We start from the raw sequence: 22693 nt of genomic DNA, 5'->3' as shown, positions 1-22693 counted from the left end.
GAATCTCTATAACCCATACTGAACAACATATTGACTGATGCAATCAGAGAGACACACATCATTAGGCTCATTAACGGTGAACGTAAAAAGGGGAGGACGGCCTAACTGGTGCAGCGGGAGTCTCTGTCTGTTCTGATAACGGCCCGCCTTTAACAGGCGGGAGCCGGGCGAGACGCAGGCTGTATGAAGCGTGTGCTAATAAATAGCTCGTCTGGCACGACGCTGTTCTCTCGTCCGCCGTAACCGGGCCGGGCTGTGGCCTCGTAAAAGACGCTCCACGTGTTGTTTTAGGAAGCTATTACAAACTGGGCTATCTCCATTACGAGGGCTATCCGATCGTTATTACAGCCATCTGCAAACACACACTCAAACCATAATCGGCACAAGCAGACCACAGCTGACTCCTGAGTTGTTGCACAACACGCATCCATAATAACTTCTGCTTCCGAGAGTGTGTGGAGGTGTGTGTGTGGATGTTCCCAGTTGCTGCCCTCATCACCATTGCCACTTTTGGTCCAACACGTATACATCGGCTCACTTCGCTGACACTGATGCCATCCCGGCGTTGCCACCAAATAGTGAGGCCTATTTTTTTTTTTTTACTTTTTTTTTTTTTTTTTGCAGGGCTCAATCCGTGCAATGCCACTGCAATCTCCCGGCCGGAGCAGCTCACACCCTTCAAAGGCTCATCACAGGACGCAGATCTAATGCGGAGAGATGGTGGGTTAAAGCCTCAGCTAGGCATGCTGCTTTGAAGCGACTGCCCACCCCCCAAACCCCTCCAGTAGGAGCCAAATCATTTCCCTTCCATTGTGGGAGAGGCGCACTAGCAGTTCTATTTGATGGCAAGAATCACGCCACTCCATTCCAGGACAGGAAAAAAGCAAAAATGAATGAGAGTCGACCCCGGATGTAAAAAAAAGGGGGTTCTTCTCCATGATAAATACGTTCATGTATATTTGAAATCCGAATCAGCCCTGCATAATGCACAGGCAGGGCTCAGGCTTGAGATTCTTGACAGGCAAGAGGTGCTACAATCAGGGGTGTATAAATAAATCAGTAAAAACGCGGCAAACAGAGCTCCTTAAAAGCGGGGACGCCTGGCCTGTGCTCGGCGCGCAGAAGGAAAAGGATTCGCTGAGGTTTGTCTGCAAAGAAAAGCTTTCATCTTTCCAGACAGGAGAAGGAGAAGAGAGGAGTGATGTGTTGGAGGTTCGGGCCTGTCATGTTTCACAGTGGGGGGACTTGAAAGACGGATGAGAATAGCTAAAAGCTGTTGAAGTTTTTCAGTGCGCGGGTGAAAGCTGGAGATGAGATAGGAGAACGTGGAAGGAGCACCGCACATTACGATTAGCGGGCTAAAACATCACAGGGCGACAGATTACACTGCAGGGACCGGAGAGGGAGAAACCCACCCTCGGATACTCATTAAATCAAGCCAACGCGGGGCGCTCACTCTTATTCTCTCCATAGTTCATAAAGCGAGCCGAGAGGTTCTTTTTTTTTTTTTTTTTTCCTTCGGATATTGTGTTTGCTTTAGCAGCCCCCTTTCGCCGCTTTTTCCAATATCGGGGAAGATGAGAGGCTTCCACGGCCGAGCACATCATGTGGGAGAATAAACACGCACCTAATGGGGAACATGTGTGCGAGGGAGATGAAACGGGGGGTGGAGGGGGAGGCCTCCCTTCATATGAAAAAGGATGAAATATAGACCCGCGTCCCAGCGAGCTCCGATCCCGGCGGTAGGAACGCGGCGTGAAGGGGAAGCGGCGGACCCCCTGACGGGCTCCTGCACACACAAGCCGTCAATGTGGGCCTTTCTGGAGCGGGCTCCTGCAGAGGCAAGAGTCTGACAGTGACATCTCCATTCACTCTTGAATTCTTTTTCTCTTCCAAACATGCATGAACACACACCCCTATATAGCGCCAGAGGCCATGGGAGGAGGAGCAGCAGTAGGGGCATTTAAAAAAAAAAAAACGCCTTTCTCCCTTACCATGGGTCTCTGCGGGGTTTAGCATTGCATTATGGGAAGATTAGAATTAGGGGTGCCGTACTATCTGATGTCATTGTTGCTTTTGCATTGTCTGGACGGATTGTGGAACTGGGACCTGACGGCAGGCAGATTTCTCGCCCGACGTGGAAAAAAAAAAAAAAAAAGCTCAGGTTTGCAGTTGTGATTGATTAGAGGTTCCTATTGTATCTGTCTGGTATGTCTCCATTGGAAGAAGAATCAGTCAGACAATAAAAGACAAAAAGAAAAAAAAAAACTCACGGCAAACGCTCCACATATGACTCCATCCATCAAGTCAGCAATCAAAATAATTCAATTAAGAGACTTAAATCCCACTGGCTTGCAAGTCCCTGCTCCAATAGCCCAGAAGCAAACTCAATTTGCAGACAATCTATACATGATGGCATTAACTCCACTTTAAAGCTCCAATCTTTTTCTCCCTCCCCCCCTACTTACATGTCCCAAATATCAGGGGAAATTCAAAGGAAATAGCAAAGTTATGGTGTTTACTTAGAGACAGGACGACTTGGAAGACATTAAATAAACAAGAGCAACTTCAGATGCAGAATGGAATTCCAGACGGGCTGTCCAGACGACTAAGCTAATTTGCAAGTTGTTCGAAACACAAGAAACTTTGCAAATGTTTTTTTATAGCTCTGGTAAATGGCCATACATCAGAGTTGCAGGATTGTGGACATAAGACGAGGGGGAGGTTGCTGAATATGTGTGTAATTGTCCCCCCCCCCCCCCTCTACCCCCACTCACCCGTTTCCGAGGTGTGAAAGGGAATGCGGGGTTTGCGCCGGGACATCCCAGGGAGAGGCGATTGAAGCGTCAGTCACAGCTGCCACACGGGGCCCCGGCACGGACCAAATCCCAGACCCGGGCCTTTGCGGGGCGGAGTGGCCGCGGACCGGGCCTGGGAGCAGCGGGAGTCCCACAGGGCCTTTTATTCTGGCTTCTCTCAGCAGCACAAGGGGGGACCAGGATCAAGCTGGGAGTTTGCTTAGAAAAGGCTGAGCTAAGGCTCGGCAGAATGGGTTAAAAAAGGCCCGAATTTGCGCACACACACACACACACATATACACCAACACAAGCTGAAATGCTTTTCTTTGGGACTGTCTGTCTTGCCTGTGGGCATGGTGGGAAATAAGTGAAGTTTGGAGGGGAGGGGGGAAGAAAAAACTAAACTTCCAGTTAGCATCGGGAAATTTGGGACACACACACACACACACACACTCGCGGAGACCAGCACGAACAGACAGAGAACAAGAACGTATTCCCCGAGCGCCACGAGAAACATTCTATTATGGAGAAATGGGTGATTTATATTTCATGCCTTGGAAATCTAACAGTGGCAAAGACTCGAGGATTATACGCCGTGCCATTTCCACACTCTCCCTAATAGTCTCCATGTCCTGGCTCTGTGTGCCATAGATGGATTATGATGCTTTATAATTAACGTGGGGGAAGTTGGGGGGGTGGGGAGGAGGGGAGGAGGGGTCCCTTGCAGACCGCCCATCTGCCATGCTGACACACTTACTGGGGGCATCCCTTGGGAAGAGCTGGCTGCTGCCACACTATTCCATTACTTTATCATTCTATCATTCTATTATCCTACCACTCGATTCAATTACCCCGTCACTCCATTAGTGTACTCATAACACTGAACAAAGGGCTGCATGATGATCATTAATGATATGTTCAGAGCTGCTTTGGTGTGGTCATACTTCATCCAGGCTCTTCTTGGAAAAAAGAAAAATATCATCTATTGTGTAAGTAAGGCTCACTTTGGTTTCAATTAGAAAGCCAAAGGTAAAGAAAACCATGTAATATGCTACTTAATAATATAACATAGTAAAATATAATATGATGATAAAATAAGCTTTTAATTCATTGTTATGTTACCTATGTTTTTTGTATCGTAAGTTAGTTAGTTAATTAGCTAGCTAGCTAGTTTTTGTTGTAAAAGTAAAACAGCTAAAGCAAAACTTTTAAATTGTTAGTTTTAAATTACTTTCATATGTACAGGTAAATCGCCAATAGCTGGTGAATGTCTTCTTAAAGCGATAAAATTGTTTCCTACATTTCTAATAATTCTGAAAACTAAACGTCAAGCCCAATACGTACGTTTATCCTTAGTTTTAACTTCTGCAAATATCGACACAAAACAGAAAATTTGAAGAATTCCATTTTCATCTTATCTTTTTATTTTCTAAAGCAGCTATATTAAAGTAACGGAGCTGTAAGTTTTCACGTCTGCGTCTTGATTTATATTCCCACCTCAGTGCTTTCTCCAATTTTATTTGTTAATAAACATGCACTTCCTGCCCCGTCCCACATCTTTTTGCCATTAGTTGTTGGAATCCGTCAGTCCTTCCCACAAAGACCTGGCACACTTAATTCAAACCTTTCCGTGAAAGTCTTTGGAGTGCCACAAACTGGAGGGAAACAGATCCCAGGTTGCTTGTATACCAGTGACAACTCCTGACGTCTTGAAAGTTGCTGCAGTGCAGCTGGCCTTTAAAGTGGCCTGCCCGCTGTTTGGGACTGGCATCTGAGGAGGCCTGCCTCCTCCGCACACAGAGGGGTTCTGTGAGAAAGAGTTAAGTCTCCGAGGTCAGACTGGAGGAGGAGGTTACGAGTTCCCCGAGTCTGAGCTGTCGGGGTAATGGTTTTAGAGATGGCTGTCACACAGATCCGTTCCACTGTCCAACGCCGCCGCTGATCTCCACCAATCCCGGTCTGCTCGCTTTTCAGTCGCTCAACTTCTCCCTGCCTGTCCTCCTTTTTTCTTTTACTCGCTCTCTGTCTCCCTCGCACTGACACATGGAAGTAATCTAGGAGCTCCATTCTGGACTGAAAGGATGTGTGGTTGAGCCCAAGGCTGAGTTTCAACGCTCTACATTAGCTTCCTTTCCTCTTCGTTTTAATCCCCTTATTATGAACTGCTCTTATGTAAAAGACCTAAGACAGCAAACAAAAGGCAGACTTTGCCCATTCAACTTTTTTTTTCCTCCACTTCCTGTAACTCTGCATCCCTTGATTTTTTTTTTTTCCTTTTCTGTTTTTTTCTTGATTCAGCTAAATGCGCAGCCGAAGCGGCTAGGCAGGCAGTAGAAATCCCAAGGGAAGGTTTCCAGCCCTACTGGCTGTGTCTCTCTGCTTGGCAGAGCCGGAGTCGATGGGAACTTCCCGGCCGGTGCCAGCCGGGCCCTTCGTCTATTAAAGCCGGGTCGCTAACTGCCTGCAAGTCGGCCACCGTTCAGCCACTCCACACTCATCCACCACTCAGGCCCTCAACACTTTCACAGGGGCACACTGGCACGCTCCTAACACTTCCTTAATGCTCTGCTGTGGCTGGACAAAGAACAATGGGACAACCGCACGCACTTAAAGCACTCACTCACTTCTATAAGCTCAAACTTGCCCTTTCACACGAGCCAACAATTGCCGTGTGAAGAGCGAAACTAAGGCGAAGGCTCGACAATTTTCACGTTTATGTGCAATTTATTTGACATCCAATTAAACTTGCAGCAAACTGCACAAGACGGAGACCGCAAATCCAATAATGTGCAACTGTTTTGGCACTCCTCTGTCGTAAATTAATGCGGATTTCACTCTTAAAGAATTGTGGCTGTGTAATAAGCTTGGCATCGCACTGTTTGTCATAGCTTTGGGTGACTCACCACACACACTCACACACACACACACACAGGCTAATCTCATGAACTGTCACGCCTTAATGAGAGAGTACGGTGAGGTAATTCTAAAAACACTCATAGTTTGGACAGCCAGAGTGTTTGTTCAAGGGCCACAATATATAATCATTTATCAGCGACAAAGTGACATGATTAGGGCTGGGCAATGTAAGGATAAACTATGCGGAAATATTATTTTTGTAAACAGTGATTTTCTTTTCTGTGTGATCTTTACATCATTCCACCCACTGACAGCTTGAGTATTGCAACAATAGCTCTACTGGGATTACTTAGGCTTCGCTGACTTTTTAATAAATTGGTAGTTAAACATCTTAACTGGAAGGATCCGGCATGTGCTTAAAGAGAACTCACGTATAAAGTTTTAGTGGTAAAGTTGTTTCTTTTCTCAAGGGCCAATTTTAGAACCAATTTCCTGTTTTTTATAGTATAAAAATACTCTTTGCATATGTCTTGAACTATCGACAGTTCACTTCTATGTAGATGATAGATGTGTTTATACACTGGACAGTTTGTTAGTTTCTTTAAGACAAGCTAAAATTGCTACATAATGTTAAAAAAAACACATTGGATATGTCTAGGTTCAGGTAAAATTAACACCCAATGTCAAATGACTCTCCAAATAAGTCATAGTTCACGTCTTTGCAGACAACACAGTTATTTATGAACTTGTATCCTCTTTAAGCAACGTCCAAGCTCTTCAATCAAGATAAAGTAGGGACTCAAAGCAAAAGAAATGACCTCGATAAATCTAGATTCTGCTTTGGTTTACTTCTACGCAGATGACACAGGGATGAGCGTTACACTTTTTTTTTACTTGTTAGGCCAAATTAAAATATATTTTTGCTATTATAGATCCAGATGTTGCTCACTTCTATGCAGATGACACAAATATGAATACAGCAACATCATGAAATACTGAGCAAGTACTTTAGGTAAGACAGCATTGGTACTTCGACTGACTTAAAGATAACTTAAAGAAATTAAGAAATATTTTTTCAAACACATGCACCTTATAAATGGAAGAATCTTCAGAACATACTTAAATGGCGTTCATTAACCTCACTGGGTAATGTAAAAACATTTAGAAACCGTTTTAATACAATAGTGTCAAAAATGTACATTTTACAATTTTGTTCTGTTTTAGTCTTGTGTATTTCTTTATTTAGTCTTTACGTGTTTAGTCTTGTATTTTCCCAATCTATTTTCACATACATCATTTTTGTTGGCAACGAGACACATCTCAAATAGGGGCTGGTATTATACTGTCATTATCTGAAAGTTACACTGCATGATCTCATTTAAACAAAAAGTTAAAATAAAATATATGACATGTTCTAACGGTTTGTATTTAAAACAGAAAAGTAACAACTGTTTCTACCTCCGGTAAAATACCGTGTTGCTTCTTGTGGTTATGATGACGCTTTCTCTGCTATACTTTGTATTTATTGTTTTAATTTTAATACATTAGTACATAAAGACATGACTCTTTGAGTTCCGAATGATTAAAAATATGCTGAAATGGCCAAATTTGTCATCCTAGTAGATTTGGGATAAGTGTAGTAGCCAGCTGACTCACAGTGTGCAGCAACAAAAGGGGTAGCTACTTTATGTCGAACGCAGAACACTCCAATTACTCTGACATCTCGTTAAAAACAACATTGAACCACAGGAATGACAGGAAGTTTCAGAAGTTTTGAAATCGTCCAACATCAGCAATGAGCCTCGACGAGACATTCCAGGTTGAATTAAAAAGTGCCTCAAAGTATGCGAGAAGAACTGTGTCGTGGAAACAGAAACGTTTCATCAGTGCTGCAGATATTAATAGACTGAAATGAGCTTGAGTCCTTACGTCCGACTGAAAGAACAATCCTGTCAGAGCTCGCCACATTTTTCCACATGATTCATTGCATTTAGGTGTTCTCGCTGCAATATGTCCTGAAAGAATAACAACTGCAACTGTGGTGAGAACCATTAGAGAAAAAAAAATAAAATCATACAAGCATGAAAGATAACCACCCCTCACCCTCCCAAACACAGAAGTAAAAAAAAAAAAAAAAATCAGCTGCCAATCCCACTCGACCCATTTCTGGGGAATGCAGCTTGGTTTCATGTGCACCACTGCTTGAATATAAAGAAATGAATGCATCAGCGACACACAAAAAACAGAATGATCAGCTTTCAGCGACCAGGCAGCCAAAACCACCAGTGGATAAAGTGAGTCCATCTGGTTGGAACCGAGAAAAAAAACAAAACACACTGAATGAAAATGCTGCATCCCCCCCCTCTCCACTAAAATAACCTTAACACACACACACACACACACACGGCACCCAGTGCTTTTCTGAGGGGCCAGGTGCCTCATGTAGATAAACCAAATGAAGAATCTGTCGTTACACACCGCTGAAACAACAGTCACGGCGGCGGCGCAGGAGCGCCACACACACGAGGAGGGCAAACGCAGCTGTCCTCCTTTCCACCGAGACACAGGGCGCATTTACAGGGCCGAGGGCCAGTTGCTTTGCCGAGGTATTTCTTATTGGTCGGAGCGTCCCTGCTCCTCTCTGAGTGGGGATCGGGCTCTAAGTCCTCTCTGTGTGTAATGAGATCTCTATCAGAGGGGAAACATGATAGGAGTCTGAAGGAGGGTTGGGTTGAGGGGTGTGGGGTGGGGGGGCAATCTGGGAGGCAGAGACTGGGAAGGTGAGTTTCGGCAAGAAAGAATCAGGGAGGGAAAATAGGAGTGCAGCGTCACCCCGGAAGAAAAAAAAACAACCTTTTTTTTCTTCCAGTCCCCAAAGTTTCGTCCAGGCTCTCTCGCTCAACAGGTTGCGTCGGTTTCTCGCTTTCCTGCTGTTGTTTTAAGACCTGCCACTGAAATCAGTGCTACATTAAGACGGCGTCACCGTGGATCTCAGAGGCGACACCAAAGAAACCTTTAAATATTTGGCTTTGACAACAAAGGCAGAAACTCATTCTGTTTTTATAAATCCAAAGCAAAAATAATGCCGTAATGATAGCAGTTATTCTATTTACGGGACGGAAAAAACTAATAACGAAACAAAACTAACAGAGACTAATTATAGCTAAACTGCTCCAGAGCAGAGCTAACAGTAAACTTGCAGCCACATCAACCCAGAAATGACACAATATTATTTTTTCTGGTCTGGGGGAGGGAAAAAAGTAAACAGGGCTTGATAAATATCAGAGCACTAATCAAGTTCAGCTTAATCTCCAAGCCACTGGAGCAAAAGCAAAAAAAAGCAACTGATGCAAAAGCACCAGATGAGGTCAACGGCAAACACACACAGCAGAGAAGGGGAAGAAACCCACAGCGAGCGTCTGTAAGCGACGCCAAAACGCGTCCGTCTACTCGTTAGTTTTCGTTCCTCTGTGGGGCCTCGAAACCAAAAAGTGCCTGCAAACCGTTCCCGGGTTTTACAGACGTGTGAGGAGGTCAAAGCTAGAGCAGGAGGCTTTTTAAAAAAATTTTTAAAAAACTGCAGAGGTGTGTCGCCTCCCTGTTCACTGTCTGCTGATCTGCCGCCGACAGGCCGAGGCAGCCGAGGGGTCATGAGGTAAATATTAGCCGAGGAGGGTTAGAGGACTGAGCAGGAGCCCCTCTCGGCGACCTTGTCAGATTATTGTTAAATTGGCATCACTGTGACATTCCTGAGGACGCCGAGAGAGAGAGAGAACGAGTCAGTGTGTGTGTGCGTGTGTGTGTTTACGTCGTCGCTCACAGAGGGCTCCGACCCAAACGGATGGGACGTGATTAGTCATAACAAAGTGACATTTTCTGGGGTAATCCCACTCAGCTAAATGAGAGCTAATCCGATTTGTTCCGATCAAATGTTGGGGGCGCTTCTTTTACCGGCTTGGGAAAGTTGACACATCCAGTCTTCTTCTCCACGCCTGCACCCCTCTCCCCCTTTCTCCACTCTCCCCCTACTCCTCTAGTCACTCATCCAAAGTCAAATTAAATATGAGAAAGGTCTCATGCATCCTGCAGCCAAACGAAAAGTCTACAACGTTACTTCTTATTATGTTTTTCTTTCAAGTCAGCAGCGCCGCGGCGAAGATATATGTTGCCTGTTCAAGCATGCTGGGGGGAAAATCAATTAAGCAAGCCCCAGTCATTGATAATGCTGCTGCTGAAGCTGGAGTGATTGCATCCTCACATGAAAATCCATAAAGGAGATGCACATGTGAAAAAGTGCACACACACATATATATATGTATGCACACACCCCAGTGGCCTGAACCTGCTCCTGCTGCTGCTTCCCAATACTTTGCCTCATAACTCAAGGCCTGCAGGGAAGCGCTGGTATTGTTAGACCGTGCGTGCATGTGGCACAGCGCACATGCAGAGGAGCTAAGTTAATTTATTAGCTGAGGCAGCAGAGCTCCCCAAAGCAGGAACAGGAAGTGAGGCGTCGTAAATCTGGATAAGTCGCCAGATAGCGCGGCGCGCTGTACGTTTCTATAGGTGTTCTCCTCCTATTATCACCACAGAGCAACACAAGCAGAGGAGACGGAGGGGGGGGGGAGTTTGCAGCAGCAAGCAGGGAAGACTGATGCTGATTGCGGCGCATGTATCCCGCTCCTTTATTGCCTTCTCGCGGCGTCTAGCTGATGGATACGTTTCACAAGGAAAACAGGTTTGTCTTTTTTTTTTGTTGTTGTTATTGTAACGTACTCCAAGCAAACACACACACACACACACACACACACACACTGAGAGAGAGAGAGAGAGAGAGAGAGAGAGAGCAAGATAATTGTCTATTGTTTTCTGAGCGGAGCAGCAGCAGGATAATTAGCTTGAGAGAACACTTTGCAGAGTGCATTATTGTTCCACTGTGAACTTTATGAAATATTCAGCCGGCGTTGGGGGATTTTTACAAGGAGCAGAGAGAGAGAGAGAACAGATGGAGAAATGATCTTCAATATCCTCCTCAAAAGCAGCGTGGTAACCTTCGGAGACATTCTCTCCAGGTGACATCATCAATCAATAAATGTCTCCTCTCTTCCTTTCTTTCTTTTTTTTTGATTAAAAGTTTGTGGCAGCGTGTGGCTGTGTGTGTGTGTGTGTGTGTGTGTATGTATATATATATATGTGTGTGTGTTACAGGCATGGGCTACCCTGACGTTTTCCATCCTATAATTAGTTTTATTCCAAATCCGCAACAATTGAAAACAAACACAAAAGAAAAAGATCAAAATGCCTTGATTTGAAACATAAAAGACAACAATTATTCATGCTGATGCAAATTAAGCAGAACATTAAAGTCGTACTATTTAATGGTTGCTTTCATTTAGATGCATAGATTTATGGAAAAACAGACAGAAACACCCATTTAAATTCGGAGTAGTTTTCAAATTAAAGAGCTTAATGTGCAGAGCTGTGAGTGATTCATAGAGCAGTGGCTCTTCAAGTCTGAAGGTCCAAACCTGATTGGGTCGGCTCGTGTTGAACACGTCCTTTTGCTTTACATTTGACTGCAGACTTACAAAACGACCCAAACTGCACTTTTTTTAACAACACTTGGTGACCCCAGGCGCCTCCATTTCCTGACAGAAAATTCCAATTTTAAATGAAATTTACTGAACTTAAATTAAGTTAAACAACTTTTCATGCCTCAACAAATAAAAGTGCCTTTTTTCTTTGCACACGATGTAATAACGAGAAATGAGCCACAAGACACTGTTACAGCAAGAGTGAAAAATGGCTCCCTCAAAGACGGCTGAGTAAACCTTGGCCCCAATGAAATCTTTTTTCTTCTTCTCCTTTTTAATTCCACTTTCATTTTTCCACAAATCACATTTTGCTCGACATGCCATTATTTTCCGTAGCAAGATTTTCAGGACCTTTTGTGACTGAGAGTACTTCCAGCGAGTCGAGTCTGCCTGTCTGTTTGTCTGTCTCATGGGAGTCTCGTACCTTCCTATCGGCCAGCTGACCGGCAGTACGTAGCAACAGGTGGGCTCCATACTCCTCAGGGCCAGACTCTCTCTGACCTCTCATTTAAAAAAAGGATTTTTAAGCTGCATGCATCCAAGCTGGTTTAGCTTCAGGCTCACAATGTAACAGAGTTAAGACTCGTGACCCCAACTTAGCCGAGTATATTCCTAAATCGTTAAAATCACAGCACAAACAGACAATATATTGATTTTTTTTTTATCTGCAGATTGGTAGAGTTAAGGACCTTTCCAAGAGAAGAATCAATATGAGGAAGTCAGGATTGAACCCACAACTTTCTAACTGCAAGATAATAACTCTCCCTACCGAAATCAAGCAGGATAAATATTCTGGATATTTAATTGAATTCCTGAAGCGAAGCTCCAGCAGTTCCAAAAGCATCCGTCCAATACAAACTTGTTCCAAGTTGGCGCTAAAAATCTGGTGAACTGCTACTTTAAACCATTTTAAAATCCCCTGAATTCACGCTGGACGGCTTTTAAAACGTACGCAAATTCTATAAACGCAGATTAAAGCTCAACTTATCTGTACAGCGCCAAATTCCACAAAAATGGTGCGCTTGGGCGCTTTCCAAGTCACATTCAGCTACACAGAATTCAGATTCAAATAAAATTCCCTCCAATGCGGTCCAGAGCGTGCAGTCAGATTGAGATCAGTTCACAAACGGTCCAGTTCAATCCAACTTGTAGTACGGATCATGAAACACCAATCGGCAAATAAATCGTCTAGGTGACTATCTGAACTCCGACGTTTTATCAAGAAGCGGGAACAGAGCTGAGGGCCTGTTGCAACAACGAAGTGCTTCTGGATACGAGGGAAAACTTTAGCTTATGAGAAAACTCAAGTGGGAATCGGTGACATCTTAAAACCTCAATACACCACAGTACTCCACATCTAGTGTGTGTATATATATATATATATATATATATATATATATATATATATATATATATATATATATATACATACTTTAGTGTATGTATATACGCGCTGCAGCCAGAGTCAAATAAAAGCTGATGGGCCGTAGTCTTGCCATTAGAGCGGTGGCCACACACACACATATATATATACGCAGCCCAGTGAACATGGCAGCAATATTCCTACTCGCTGGCTGCACAACGAGCCCCTATGACATCTGACATTTGGGGGATAAATCGTGGATTCACTTGAATGACTAAGTTCCAGTTAGAAGCCGGCCAAAGCTACTCTCCGTCTCTACAGTCCCCTGGCCTGCTTTGAGCTCAGATGAAGGTCACATACATTTTTTTTTTTTTTTTTTGTTGCAGTTTACCCTCCCCTCCCGTCTCCCGTTCTCTTTATGAACGCTTTCCAACATCATGCAAAACGCAGGAGTCACGTCTAAGTGGGTGATAATTGTTGCCAGAGCATAATGTGCTATCAGAAGTCTGGGCTCCGCTCTGCTTCTTTTTGGTGGGAATAATGGGAATTTTAAGGAGGAGGAGAAGGAGGTAAACTTGCCTTTTGCTTTCAGAAAATAAGCCTGGTACCCAGCCAGAGCAATTAAGAAAATTTTATTTTATTTTATTTTTTTAAACCATTTGCCTCTTATAAGTGAATCTCATCTTGGATTCTCTGTTGTGGGGAGTGGAAAACTGTGAGATCTAAAATACGAGGTGGCCCTCTTGTTTCAAGGCTTATATGAAAAAAGAAAGCGAAAAACAAAAAGAGAAAGAGAGAGAGAGAGAGAGAGAAATGACTGCTTCACCTTGACACATTTAGAACAGTTTACATGACTCACCCCCCACCCAAGCCCCCCTCCAACCCCTCTTTTTAGCAAATAACACCAATTACAAGGCTGTGCGAGGAAATTAAGGATAAACTTCCCAACTTCTGGAGACTGGAGTCTGAAAATAAAAGCTGCATGTAATATTGTCATAAATTACTATAATCAACTATCCATTATTGTGATTAAAGTGAAGGCCTGCATGCTGGATATTGTTTGAGCTGTGGTTGTTGGTGTTTGGGAAATTCCCCCCACTGTGGAGTAAATATATATAAACACACACCTCCCAGTGTGCAGGACTGGTAATTATCACCAAGCAAATTATGTAGAAAAAGAAAAATTATACATATATATATATATATATATATAATTTACAATATTTAGCAGAACCTCGATGCAATTTCCAACTTTTTTCCCCAGCAATTGCAGCTCCCACCCGTGCTTGTACGAAGGACTTGGGACTTACTTGGGATTCTGCGAGCTCCAAATTATAGTCTCCAGCGACTTGGCCGAGGGTAGCGCCGACCTGCACATTAGAATAAACATCCAGAGGTAATACTTCCAACATCCGAGCCCCGCCATGCTGAGGGAATTCACGCCGAGGAGAGTGAGCCGAGAAGCCGGAGCGACGGGGGCGCTGCGTCGCGCCTGACGAGCCTGAGTGCGCGCTTCGGCCCGTGGGAAGGTGAGCTCGGGATCAGTCGGGAGCATGCGAGGTCGCTGTCAGATACATGTCCCCCTGTCCGACTTCTTCTTCAGATCGTCTTCAGATCTTCCCCTTATCCAGCTATCAATATATCTATCAATCCTCTCTCTCCCCCCCCGCCGCCACCTACTTCTGCTTGTTTCGTCCTTGACTGATCTGAACCGATGTGTGCGCAGGATGATCTGGAGGAAATGAGCGTCCTGTATGACCTGTGGCAGTTTTTCTTTTCTTTCTCTTTAACCCCGTTGGGGAGGAGAGGAAAAACAAACAAAACCCAAAACAAAACGAAAAAAGAAAAACTCCAACGATTCGATCCGGTCGAGCCAATCGGTTCAAAGCTCCCCCGCTGGTGTCCGTACCTGTCGCCCGTTTTTAGCCTACAGATGACCACATTCATCCATCAGTCACAACTCCGCAGCACGCCAGGAATCTTGGAGGTCCTCCTCATTCCAGTGTTATCTTTCACTCCTCCTCCTCCTTCTTTTTTTTTCCCTATTCTTCTCCGCAAAGGAATCGGGAGTTTCTATTGTAAATATCCCTCCTGGCTCGCAGCGTGAGAGGATTGCGCTGCGAGCAGTCTCGGTCCGCCTTCCCGGAGCGATATGCCCAGTGCGTAAAAATGCACGCCGCTCTTTGGACCGAAAGTGTAGAGGAGGATGGATCCGACCTGCGTCTGTTGGGGGTCGAGGAGTAGATCTCAATCAGCTCGGCTACATTCCCATCTTTCCGCGTTCATTTTTTCCCCCCCTCTCCTTTTCTGTTTTACCCCCCTCAAAAAAGAAAAAAAAAAATCATCTCCTTGAAAAGACTCGGGTGGACGCTTGTATGTATGTATGTGTGTGGAGTGTGTGCGTGTGTATGTGTGTATATGCAACAGCCCGAGCTCGGCTTGGTAACTCGAGCCGAGCGGAGTCGCAGGCAGGCAAAGGCGGGCGGGGACGGCCCACAGCGTGCGTTGTGGCCAATCACGGCGCTCTGTCCGAAGTTGGAAGCAGGAAGCGGAGGCATTTATGGGGACGTGGAGGGTTGGATTGGAGAAGGAGGAGGAGGAGGAAAATGGGTTAGGGAATGGTGGCGGCGGCGGCGGCGGTGTGGGAGGGTGTTATTAAGTTGACCCTCCCGCTTTTCACCCCCCAACCAGCCGCTTCGGCCGGAGCCATTGACCCGAACTGAAACGGACTTTGGAGTTATTCGTCAAAACTGAAAGCAGAAGCGAGTGGTGGGATAGGCTACTGGAGTAAAAAAAAAAAAAAAAACAAGAAAAAACTTTGGCCCCATTTAAATAAGAGAGGGGAATTGATCATAAACGAGCTACTTATGTCATAAACGTCTCAGTTATATTGTTTAATGGCTCTGATTGTGCTGACCTTGATCATCACCATCATCATAAAAAAAAAGGCAAATGTGTTTATGATTTTTTTTTTTTTTTTTTTTTTTGGCGCATATAAAGCAACTTTACAGTTTGCAGTGCAGGGGTTACAGTACCTGTTAGTTTGATTGCCTCTTTTCTCCTCTCTGAAGGGAATGATGATTAATGGCCTCTTTGGCTCTCTCGCTGTTTGTCCTCTTTGGGGGATAATGAACTGCATGAGAACTTCGTCTCCCAGCGTCAATAGACAATAGGCGGCCGGTAGCCCTGTAGTCACCGAGCCATTCATTCACTGAGGAAGAAATGCTTGACACATAATTGATCATGTCCATGTCTGTGCCCCCTTTGTGTGTGCGATTCTTTCTGTTGCCTTGCATTTATGCAAACAATGCCGCCCCCTAACGGTGGCAACAAAAACGCGTCGGGGCTCCCACAGAGAGAGGAGAGAGATTTGGAGAGGAGGGGAGAAGGGAGGGCTGGGATATTTTGTAATTGGGAGGAAAACAGACATTTTTAAGAGGTGCTCTATGCTTCCTAAAATTATGCTTCTTTTTTTTTTTCTTCCAACATCCTGTTGTCTGCAGACAGCCCATAAATCTTTGTGAGACAATAAGCTCAACACATGCTTCACGCTCCATACACTATAATTATCTGAGGGTATTTATATTTGTGTGTTTTTCCAGTGTGGGAGACCTGCTAGATTCTGTTATAGATTCTTTACCTCAGGGTAGCTGTTGAATCCACAGCAGAATCGAACAGGTTGCTGGACAGCGTGGCATTTCCTGACTACGGGGATACGCGGTACGGCGCCTTGCCAAAGCAGTTGGACCCCAACTGAGAATTTCATCAGGGTTTTACCTGACAGACAGCAAGAGACCATTCCGAAGTGAAAGGAAAAGGTCTGAAGGATTCTTTTACCAAGTAAAAACACATAAATGTGTACTTAGGAACATAGCAAGCGTGGGGACGATAATGGATGGAGCTAATGCTGCATTCCAGTTGCCTTGGAAGCTGGAACCCGAAGTTGGTTTGACGTCATACCCGAGGTAACAGCTTTCTAATTAAGATGTCAGAATTTCGACATGGCGACGCCCATAAACATTGTTTGCAGTATCTCTTGCAAACATCATTTTAGGCTTTACTTTTCATACACAAACATCCCTTTAATTTGCTCCGTTTATTGTTGCAGACGCTACATGCAACACTGATTATAGACACACTCTTACATGTGTGTCTTGTAAAATAAACACTTTTCCACCACATCAGCTCACCATTGTTGATGGAAGGAAGAGGAAAAGCTGAAACGAAGCGAAGTGGACTCTAGTCGGAGTTGCTCCCAGTTTCCCAGTGGGAAACCTGACTATGGAGGGCGATTCGGTTGATTCTTTTTCGACTGGGAAGTCGGAATTTCCCAACTGGAGCGCAGCATTAATACGTGCCAATAATGGAAGAAAATTTGTTCAAGGCTGCAACAGACTAGAAAGTCCTGTGACCAGAACTGCAAAAGAATTGCTTCGATGGCCCAGTCAAAGCAGTCAAATGAATCGAGTTGAACATCTAAGGGCAGATCTTAAAATGTACTGTGTGGTTCATCGATGCTCTCCATCTAATCTGATTGAGTTTGCAAGGGAAAAAAAGGACACTGTAGATGTCTAAAGCCCTAAAGATTTGTAGTTGCAACCACAACAATAGCTGGCTTTAGAAAGTATTGACTGAGAGGGGATTACAAATGTACGCCGCAGATTTTCAGATTAAATTTGTAAAAAAATAAATTGAAAACCTTGTGCCCTTATCCTTTTTCTTACCAATCTTGCACGACTTCTTTTGGTCTTTCACATTATACCCCAAACAACTACAATGGAAGTTGGTGGATGGAATTGCCCCAGCGTATTTATACTTTTAGGTTTCACTTGCAGTGGGAGCATCCACGGTTCGCCGCGCCGGCGACTGCTGTATCATGGCTGCATCCACAGCAGTGGCAAAACACAGTCCGGTTGCCACAGAGCGAGACGTTCACAGAACTTCTGGGATTCCTGATAACTCATCGGCCAATCAGTTAGTCACAGTTGGACACCTGATCTGCCGTGACCCAAAGAGATACCTCCGGTTTTGGGGCTCTGATGTGATGCCACAGCTGCAGCCGAAGCTCCCCAACCGATTGGGACACGACTTCAACAGGGATGGTGATGTACGCGAGTTTCCGTTTGTCAGGAGTGGTACCAAACAGCAGCTTCGTAGTCCAGAAACAGCTCAGCGGCAGTGTGCAATTTTACAGAGATTTGCCTCGGGAACAAGTGAGAGTGATCTGCAGCAGCAGTGTGGCAGTAGCACCGCAAACATCTAAGGACAAAATACCAGCACAGTCACTACAAGAGGATTATAGCAAGTGACAGATGGACTGTTCATGTATTTTTCAGAACTGTATACTACAGGCTTTATTAAACAGGGGAAACAACACAGAAGATGTGAGGACAAGCGGGGCTATTGTCCACACTCAGTCCCATTAGGAAGCTTCTTTCCACCCTTCAGACTCTCTATAGTAGCCGGTGCATTTTCAAAGAGTGAGATCATCATGTTAATTTATCTTTATGCCCCTATAAATAGCCAGGTTGCACTTTAATATCGCTGCTGCCTGAAGAGCGCAGCTGTTTGGGTCCGTTGGGGGAGGAGGGGGTTCACGATGGAAAGTTTTGTGTGCTTCTGCCCAAACGATGAGAAAACATGCCTTTGGACGAGAAATCCAACAGCTAAAACATGCCGACTGCCAGCGGCCAGATGCTAGGCAGACCTGGTGTTTGCTGACTTTTTGACCTTTGATTTATAGTTACAGAGTGCAGCTGAGGGTGATTAGAGTGTCACCATTTTGGGCATTATTTTTAATCCAAAGTGCACGGGGTTTGCTCCGTATATTGGATGAACGTTAGCACTGGTGGAAGCGATCATCCCGAGAGGGACATAAATATGCAGAGGCTATTATTATTATTATTATTATTATTATTTTTTGGTCTTGGCTCAAGGCAAGTAGATAAATGGCCGTCGAGAGTCACGAACGTCAAAAGTCTAACAGTCTTGGCTGAACTCGGCGACGACTGTATCTGTTGCAGATTTTTGGGGCGCTTCGTCCAAGACTTGTCAAGCCGTTTCGCTATAAGCCAAAAAGAAAAAAGAAAATAGTGTTCTTTTTCCTCCATGGAGAACCAGAGAGGCCGGGAGAAGAGGTGACGAGGGGGTTAGGACACACTTGTTTAAACAAGTTAAAGATTAAGATGCGTTAATGATGAACATCCTGATGATACTGTGATAGGAAATGGTAAATCTTCTCTAGTAACTGTTATCTTAGTCGCTGATGTTTAACTTTCTGGATCCTTTTTTAATTCTCTTTAATGCCCCTCGCTCAAAATTTGAACAGTCCTACTCATGCTCACAACTCTATTTTAGACCAGATTAATTTATCTGAAACACCAGTTTTCTCAATCGTCTGTATTGTTCTAATGAGGCCACTGTCTCTTCCAAAACAGCCCCTGCATGAAATGTCCACTTTACCCAAGCTGGTCGTCCTGCAGGGTTAAAAATTGCTCAGAGCAGGCAGCTGCTAAGTCTTTGTTTGTGGTGTGCATAAATGGTCACTGTGTGAGGATTACACTGAAGAGTTTCAGGATGATAAAGATAAGTTAAAGTAGAAAAGCCAAGAGCTTAAACAAGGGTTTGCAATTCACGCTCTGGGCTTAGGGAGTTATTTTCGGCGAGGGCTTAGCAACTCTAAATGTTTTTCATGTTCACAAAAAGCAACATAATACAAGTGGAGAGGAAATGCGCGATGCTTTTTATATGTTTTCATAGTGACGACCCTACAAGGAAGAGGGTACAGACACTGTAAGGCTGGAGGTTTTAGAAGCAGTTGATCATTTTTGTATGTTTATGGTCACAAACTTCCCCTCCCTGTAACTTTGTTTGCAGGGATCATATCCAAAAAGATTTTAAAAAGACATCCAAGTGGGAGGAACTAACAATCCCATAATTTTTAGGAGCTTTACAGTAAAATGTTTCTTTAAAAAAAACAACTATAAAACCTTTTTTTTTTTTTTTTACCATTTCACATTGTTATTATGACGAAGTAACACTTTAGTTTAAGGGTTTCCACGCTTGCCCAACCAGGTTTCTGTGCCGTTTTTCATAAGAAATTGGTTTGTTTTTCTGTTGAAATGTCATCTTTGATAAAAGTCTATCAGCAGCCCACATCTCAGGTTGAGATATTTGCTCAACCTACTTACCCAAATCCCTCACATTGTGAGGACATCCCATGTCCACACAACCCTCTTCAGGTAAGCTCAGATTTTGTCAGATGTAGTTCCGCTCTTGCCTGAAGCTTTCCACAGCACGGTAGTCTTCAGGTTGCATTATGGATTTTGATTCAAGCTCACTCTCACTGTGTGACGCTGCAAAACGCCTAAAATCTCGCGTTAGTAGAAATTATCACAGCGTCTTGTGTGAAGCCACACAAGACGCTGTGTTCTCGAGTTCATTGCTTATTTTCTCAGTCAAGCTATTTCTGTGTTCGTAACGTTACGTTGGTGGAGGCAGCCAGGAGTGCCTGTCTGTCGGGTCACCTGTCCCATCTCCATTGATTATCTGTCAAATGAGATCTGAAATAACTCCAAAATTAACAACTTTATTCCCTCGTTTCTTTAGTTAAGTCTTTTTAAAATACAGCATAGTAGTAGCATCTACTAGAAAAGGATTCTAGTAGATGCTACTACTTCCTCAGATCAAAATGTTTTGGCCTAACACTATCTTTTGTGCGTCATTCGTCGACTTTCTTAGACTTGTAATTGCAAAATATGTCACTTGTCATGTTACTTGTCATGTTTTAAAAATGTATGTAGATCAAATACACAAAGAACAAAGTGTAAACCAAAGTGAATGTTCAGAATGACGTCCAGTCCACTACCTTTAGTTAGCTTTGGCATATTCAGAGATATGAGTCACTGACCAGAAGCTGACGTTCAATAAAAATGCAAAAAAGTACATCAGAGATTGTATTTCCTCCACAAATTCATTCAAGTTGGTGTGTCTAAAAAGCTGATGATCATTGTCTACAATTCTGTGATGGAATCTGCCCCTGCATTTGCTTCTATCACCTGGTTTGGCAACATAAGAGCAGGAGGCAAAAGCAGGACAAAACAAATGGTAAAAAGGCAAAATTTTCTGAACCAAAGTACCTGATTAAACAGGAAAATCTTTAATAAACGTTGTCACACAGAAGGCAAATAACCACTTCACTCAATCACCCATTTCATGGCGCATTTGAGCTCCTGCCATCTGGAAAGAGATTCAGACAGCCTAAATCAAGGACCAAACAGATGGAAAAACTCTTCTCTTACTCAGGCCATTATTCAAATTACATCTAAACTGTGATTGGGTGAGACTGCGTTGTCTTTTTAGTCAGATCACTTTTTGAGGGGATATTTGTGCAGAAATTTTCCCGGCGCTCTATTTTGGGCTTTTGCCAATGTTGTAGAGTGATTGCGTTCATGATTTTCCCCTGACTGCGAGGAAAATTTCCCAACGGAAACAACAATAAAGTCATTCTGATACTGATGAAGGTTGATTATGATGTGATAGGACAAGGGCTGACAGCTATATGTGGAAGATAAGTAGTGCATAAAGTTCCTCTTGCTTTGTTGGACATCAGCTTTCACAGATGGGATGGTTTCTTAAATTACAGCGAGTCAATTCAAGTATTGGTGCTTTTAAAAAGATGGATGGAGAATGTTCTGGTGTGGATTTGCTACTTGTTGTAACTAGTAACAATACTTCCTAATAACAGTCTATCTCTCCATATTTCCCACTAGAAAATGTGATCCAGCCCAGTGTGGATTGATAATGTGTCACTTCTTTATCAAGACTCAGAGTGTCTGCGTTCCCATTAACCTTAAAATTGCGCAGTTTGACATTTCGAAAATAAATTTGCCTAGTAGAAACGTGGCAATTTCGTAAAAACTCTTGTTTTTCTATGTAAAGTTTTGGCACTAAGACGAGGTTGTTTTACGACCGTATCGAAATTAGTGTGTTTTGCAAAACTGAAATGGAAACATTTTTTTCGTCTCCAATGAGTCAACCAACAACAGGATGTTACTACTGACGGAAATGACTAAGAAGATGACAAGAAGTGAGGATGATGTGTTTTTTTTTTTTGATGACTTACTCACATAAACGAGTGTATTTACATCTGATTTTAATTGCATTTCTTTTTTAATGGAAAAACCACAATTGAGAATTTTTTTCAACAAGGTTTTACGCACATTTGTAATGGAAACATAGCTACTGACGTGTCATACATCGCCAGCAATACTGATCACTATTCCTACTTTACTGGGTATTTTTATGGCATTTCCAATAATGAGCTCAGAATATCCGACTTCTGAATACGAGGAGAATGCGGTTTCACAACAAGATGGGCTGATTGTCACGACCGAGACGAAACAATCAGGCAACTGCAAGAGAGGAACACTGATCCTACAGACACCATGCTGTTGAGTGGTGAATAACCTGCAGGTGTGACATCTCACAAGGAGTCAACCCCGCTGCTGTGAAAACGGGAAAACAGAATCAACCACCTCAGGATTATAACATCACAAGGCTTCAACAGAAAATGAATAAAAAGCCAAAGTCTAAAAAGGAAAAAAAAAAAAAAGACTTTGAAAGAACTTTAGAAAGCCTGAAAAAGTATTGATCAAAACAACTTTCAAAGATTCCCAGCATGCCTGGCTCATTGGGAGCAAAATCTAAGGAAATGAGTCGTTTCAACCATATTATGCTTGTAACAGAAACCTTCTTAGCCATATATATCCAACAGTTTCACAGACAGAGGGACACTAAAACTAAACTTGCCAGATGTTAGCCTCCCAGAAAAGTACTTAATAATAATATACAGCACTGAAACGGGAAATCCTCTCCATCTGGGATTGATAACACAGATATTTCACTTTTTTTCTTTTTTGCAAGATCTCCAACTAGCTACCAAAAATATTCCGCAACAATGTTTAGTTCGCTCAATAGTCTTTTGCCATGACTCCTAAAGCAACACAAGTCTGCTGTGTTCTCAACTTCAAGTCCAAATTGAACCCTGCTGAGGACACGGATGCTTCTCATTTTGATATTTA

At 43.5% G+C, this 22693-nt stretch overlaps 1 protein-coding gene across 1 annotated transcript in view; it reads right to left on the bottom strand.

Annotated features, from left to right (window-relative positions):
• efnb1 (ephrin-B1) overlaps positions 1–14166 on the bottom strand; it is an 80451-nt gene extending 66285 nt beyond the window's left edge. The window contains exon 1 of the mRNA XM_028008297.1: positions 13922–14166. Within this exon, the coding sequence (XP_027864098.1) occupies positions 13922–14166 (245 nt within the window). The remainder of the gene's footprint in view (positions 1–13921) is intronic.
• Between the last annotated feature and the right edge of the window lie 8527 nt (positions 14167–22693).

This window comes from Xiphophorus couchianus, chromosome 23 (assembly GCF_001444195.1).
Source record: "Xiphophorus couchianus chromosome 23, X_couchianus-1.0, whole genome shotgun sequence".
NCBI classification, from domain to species: Eukaryota; Metazoa; Chordata; class Actinopteri; order Cyprinodontiformes; family Poeciliidae; genus Xiphophorus; species Xiphophorus couchianus.
Note: the sequence above shows the minus strand (reverse complement) of the source record. Positions and strands in the feature narration are given on the sequence as shown.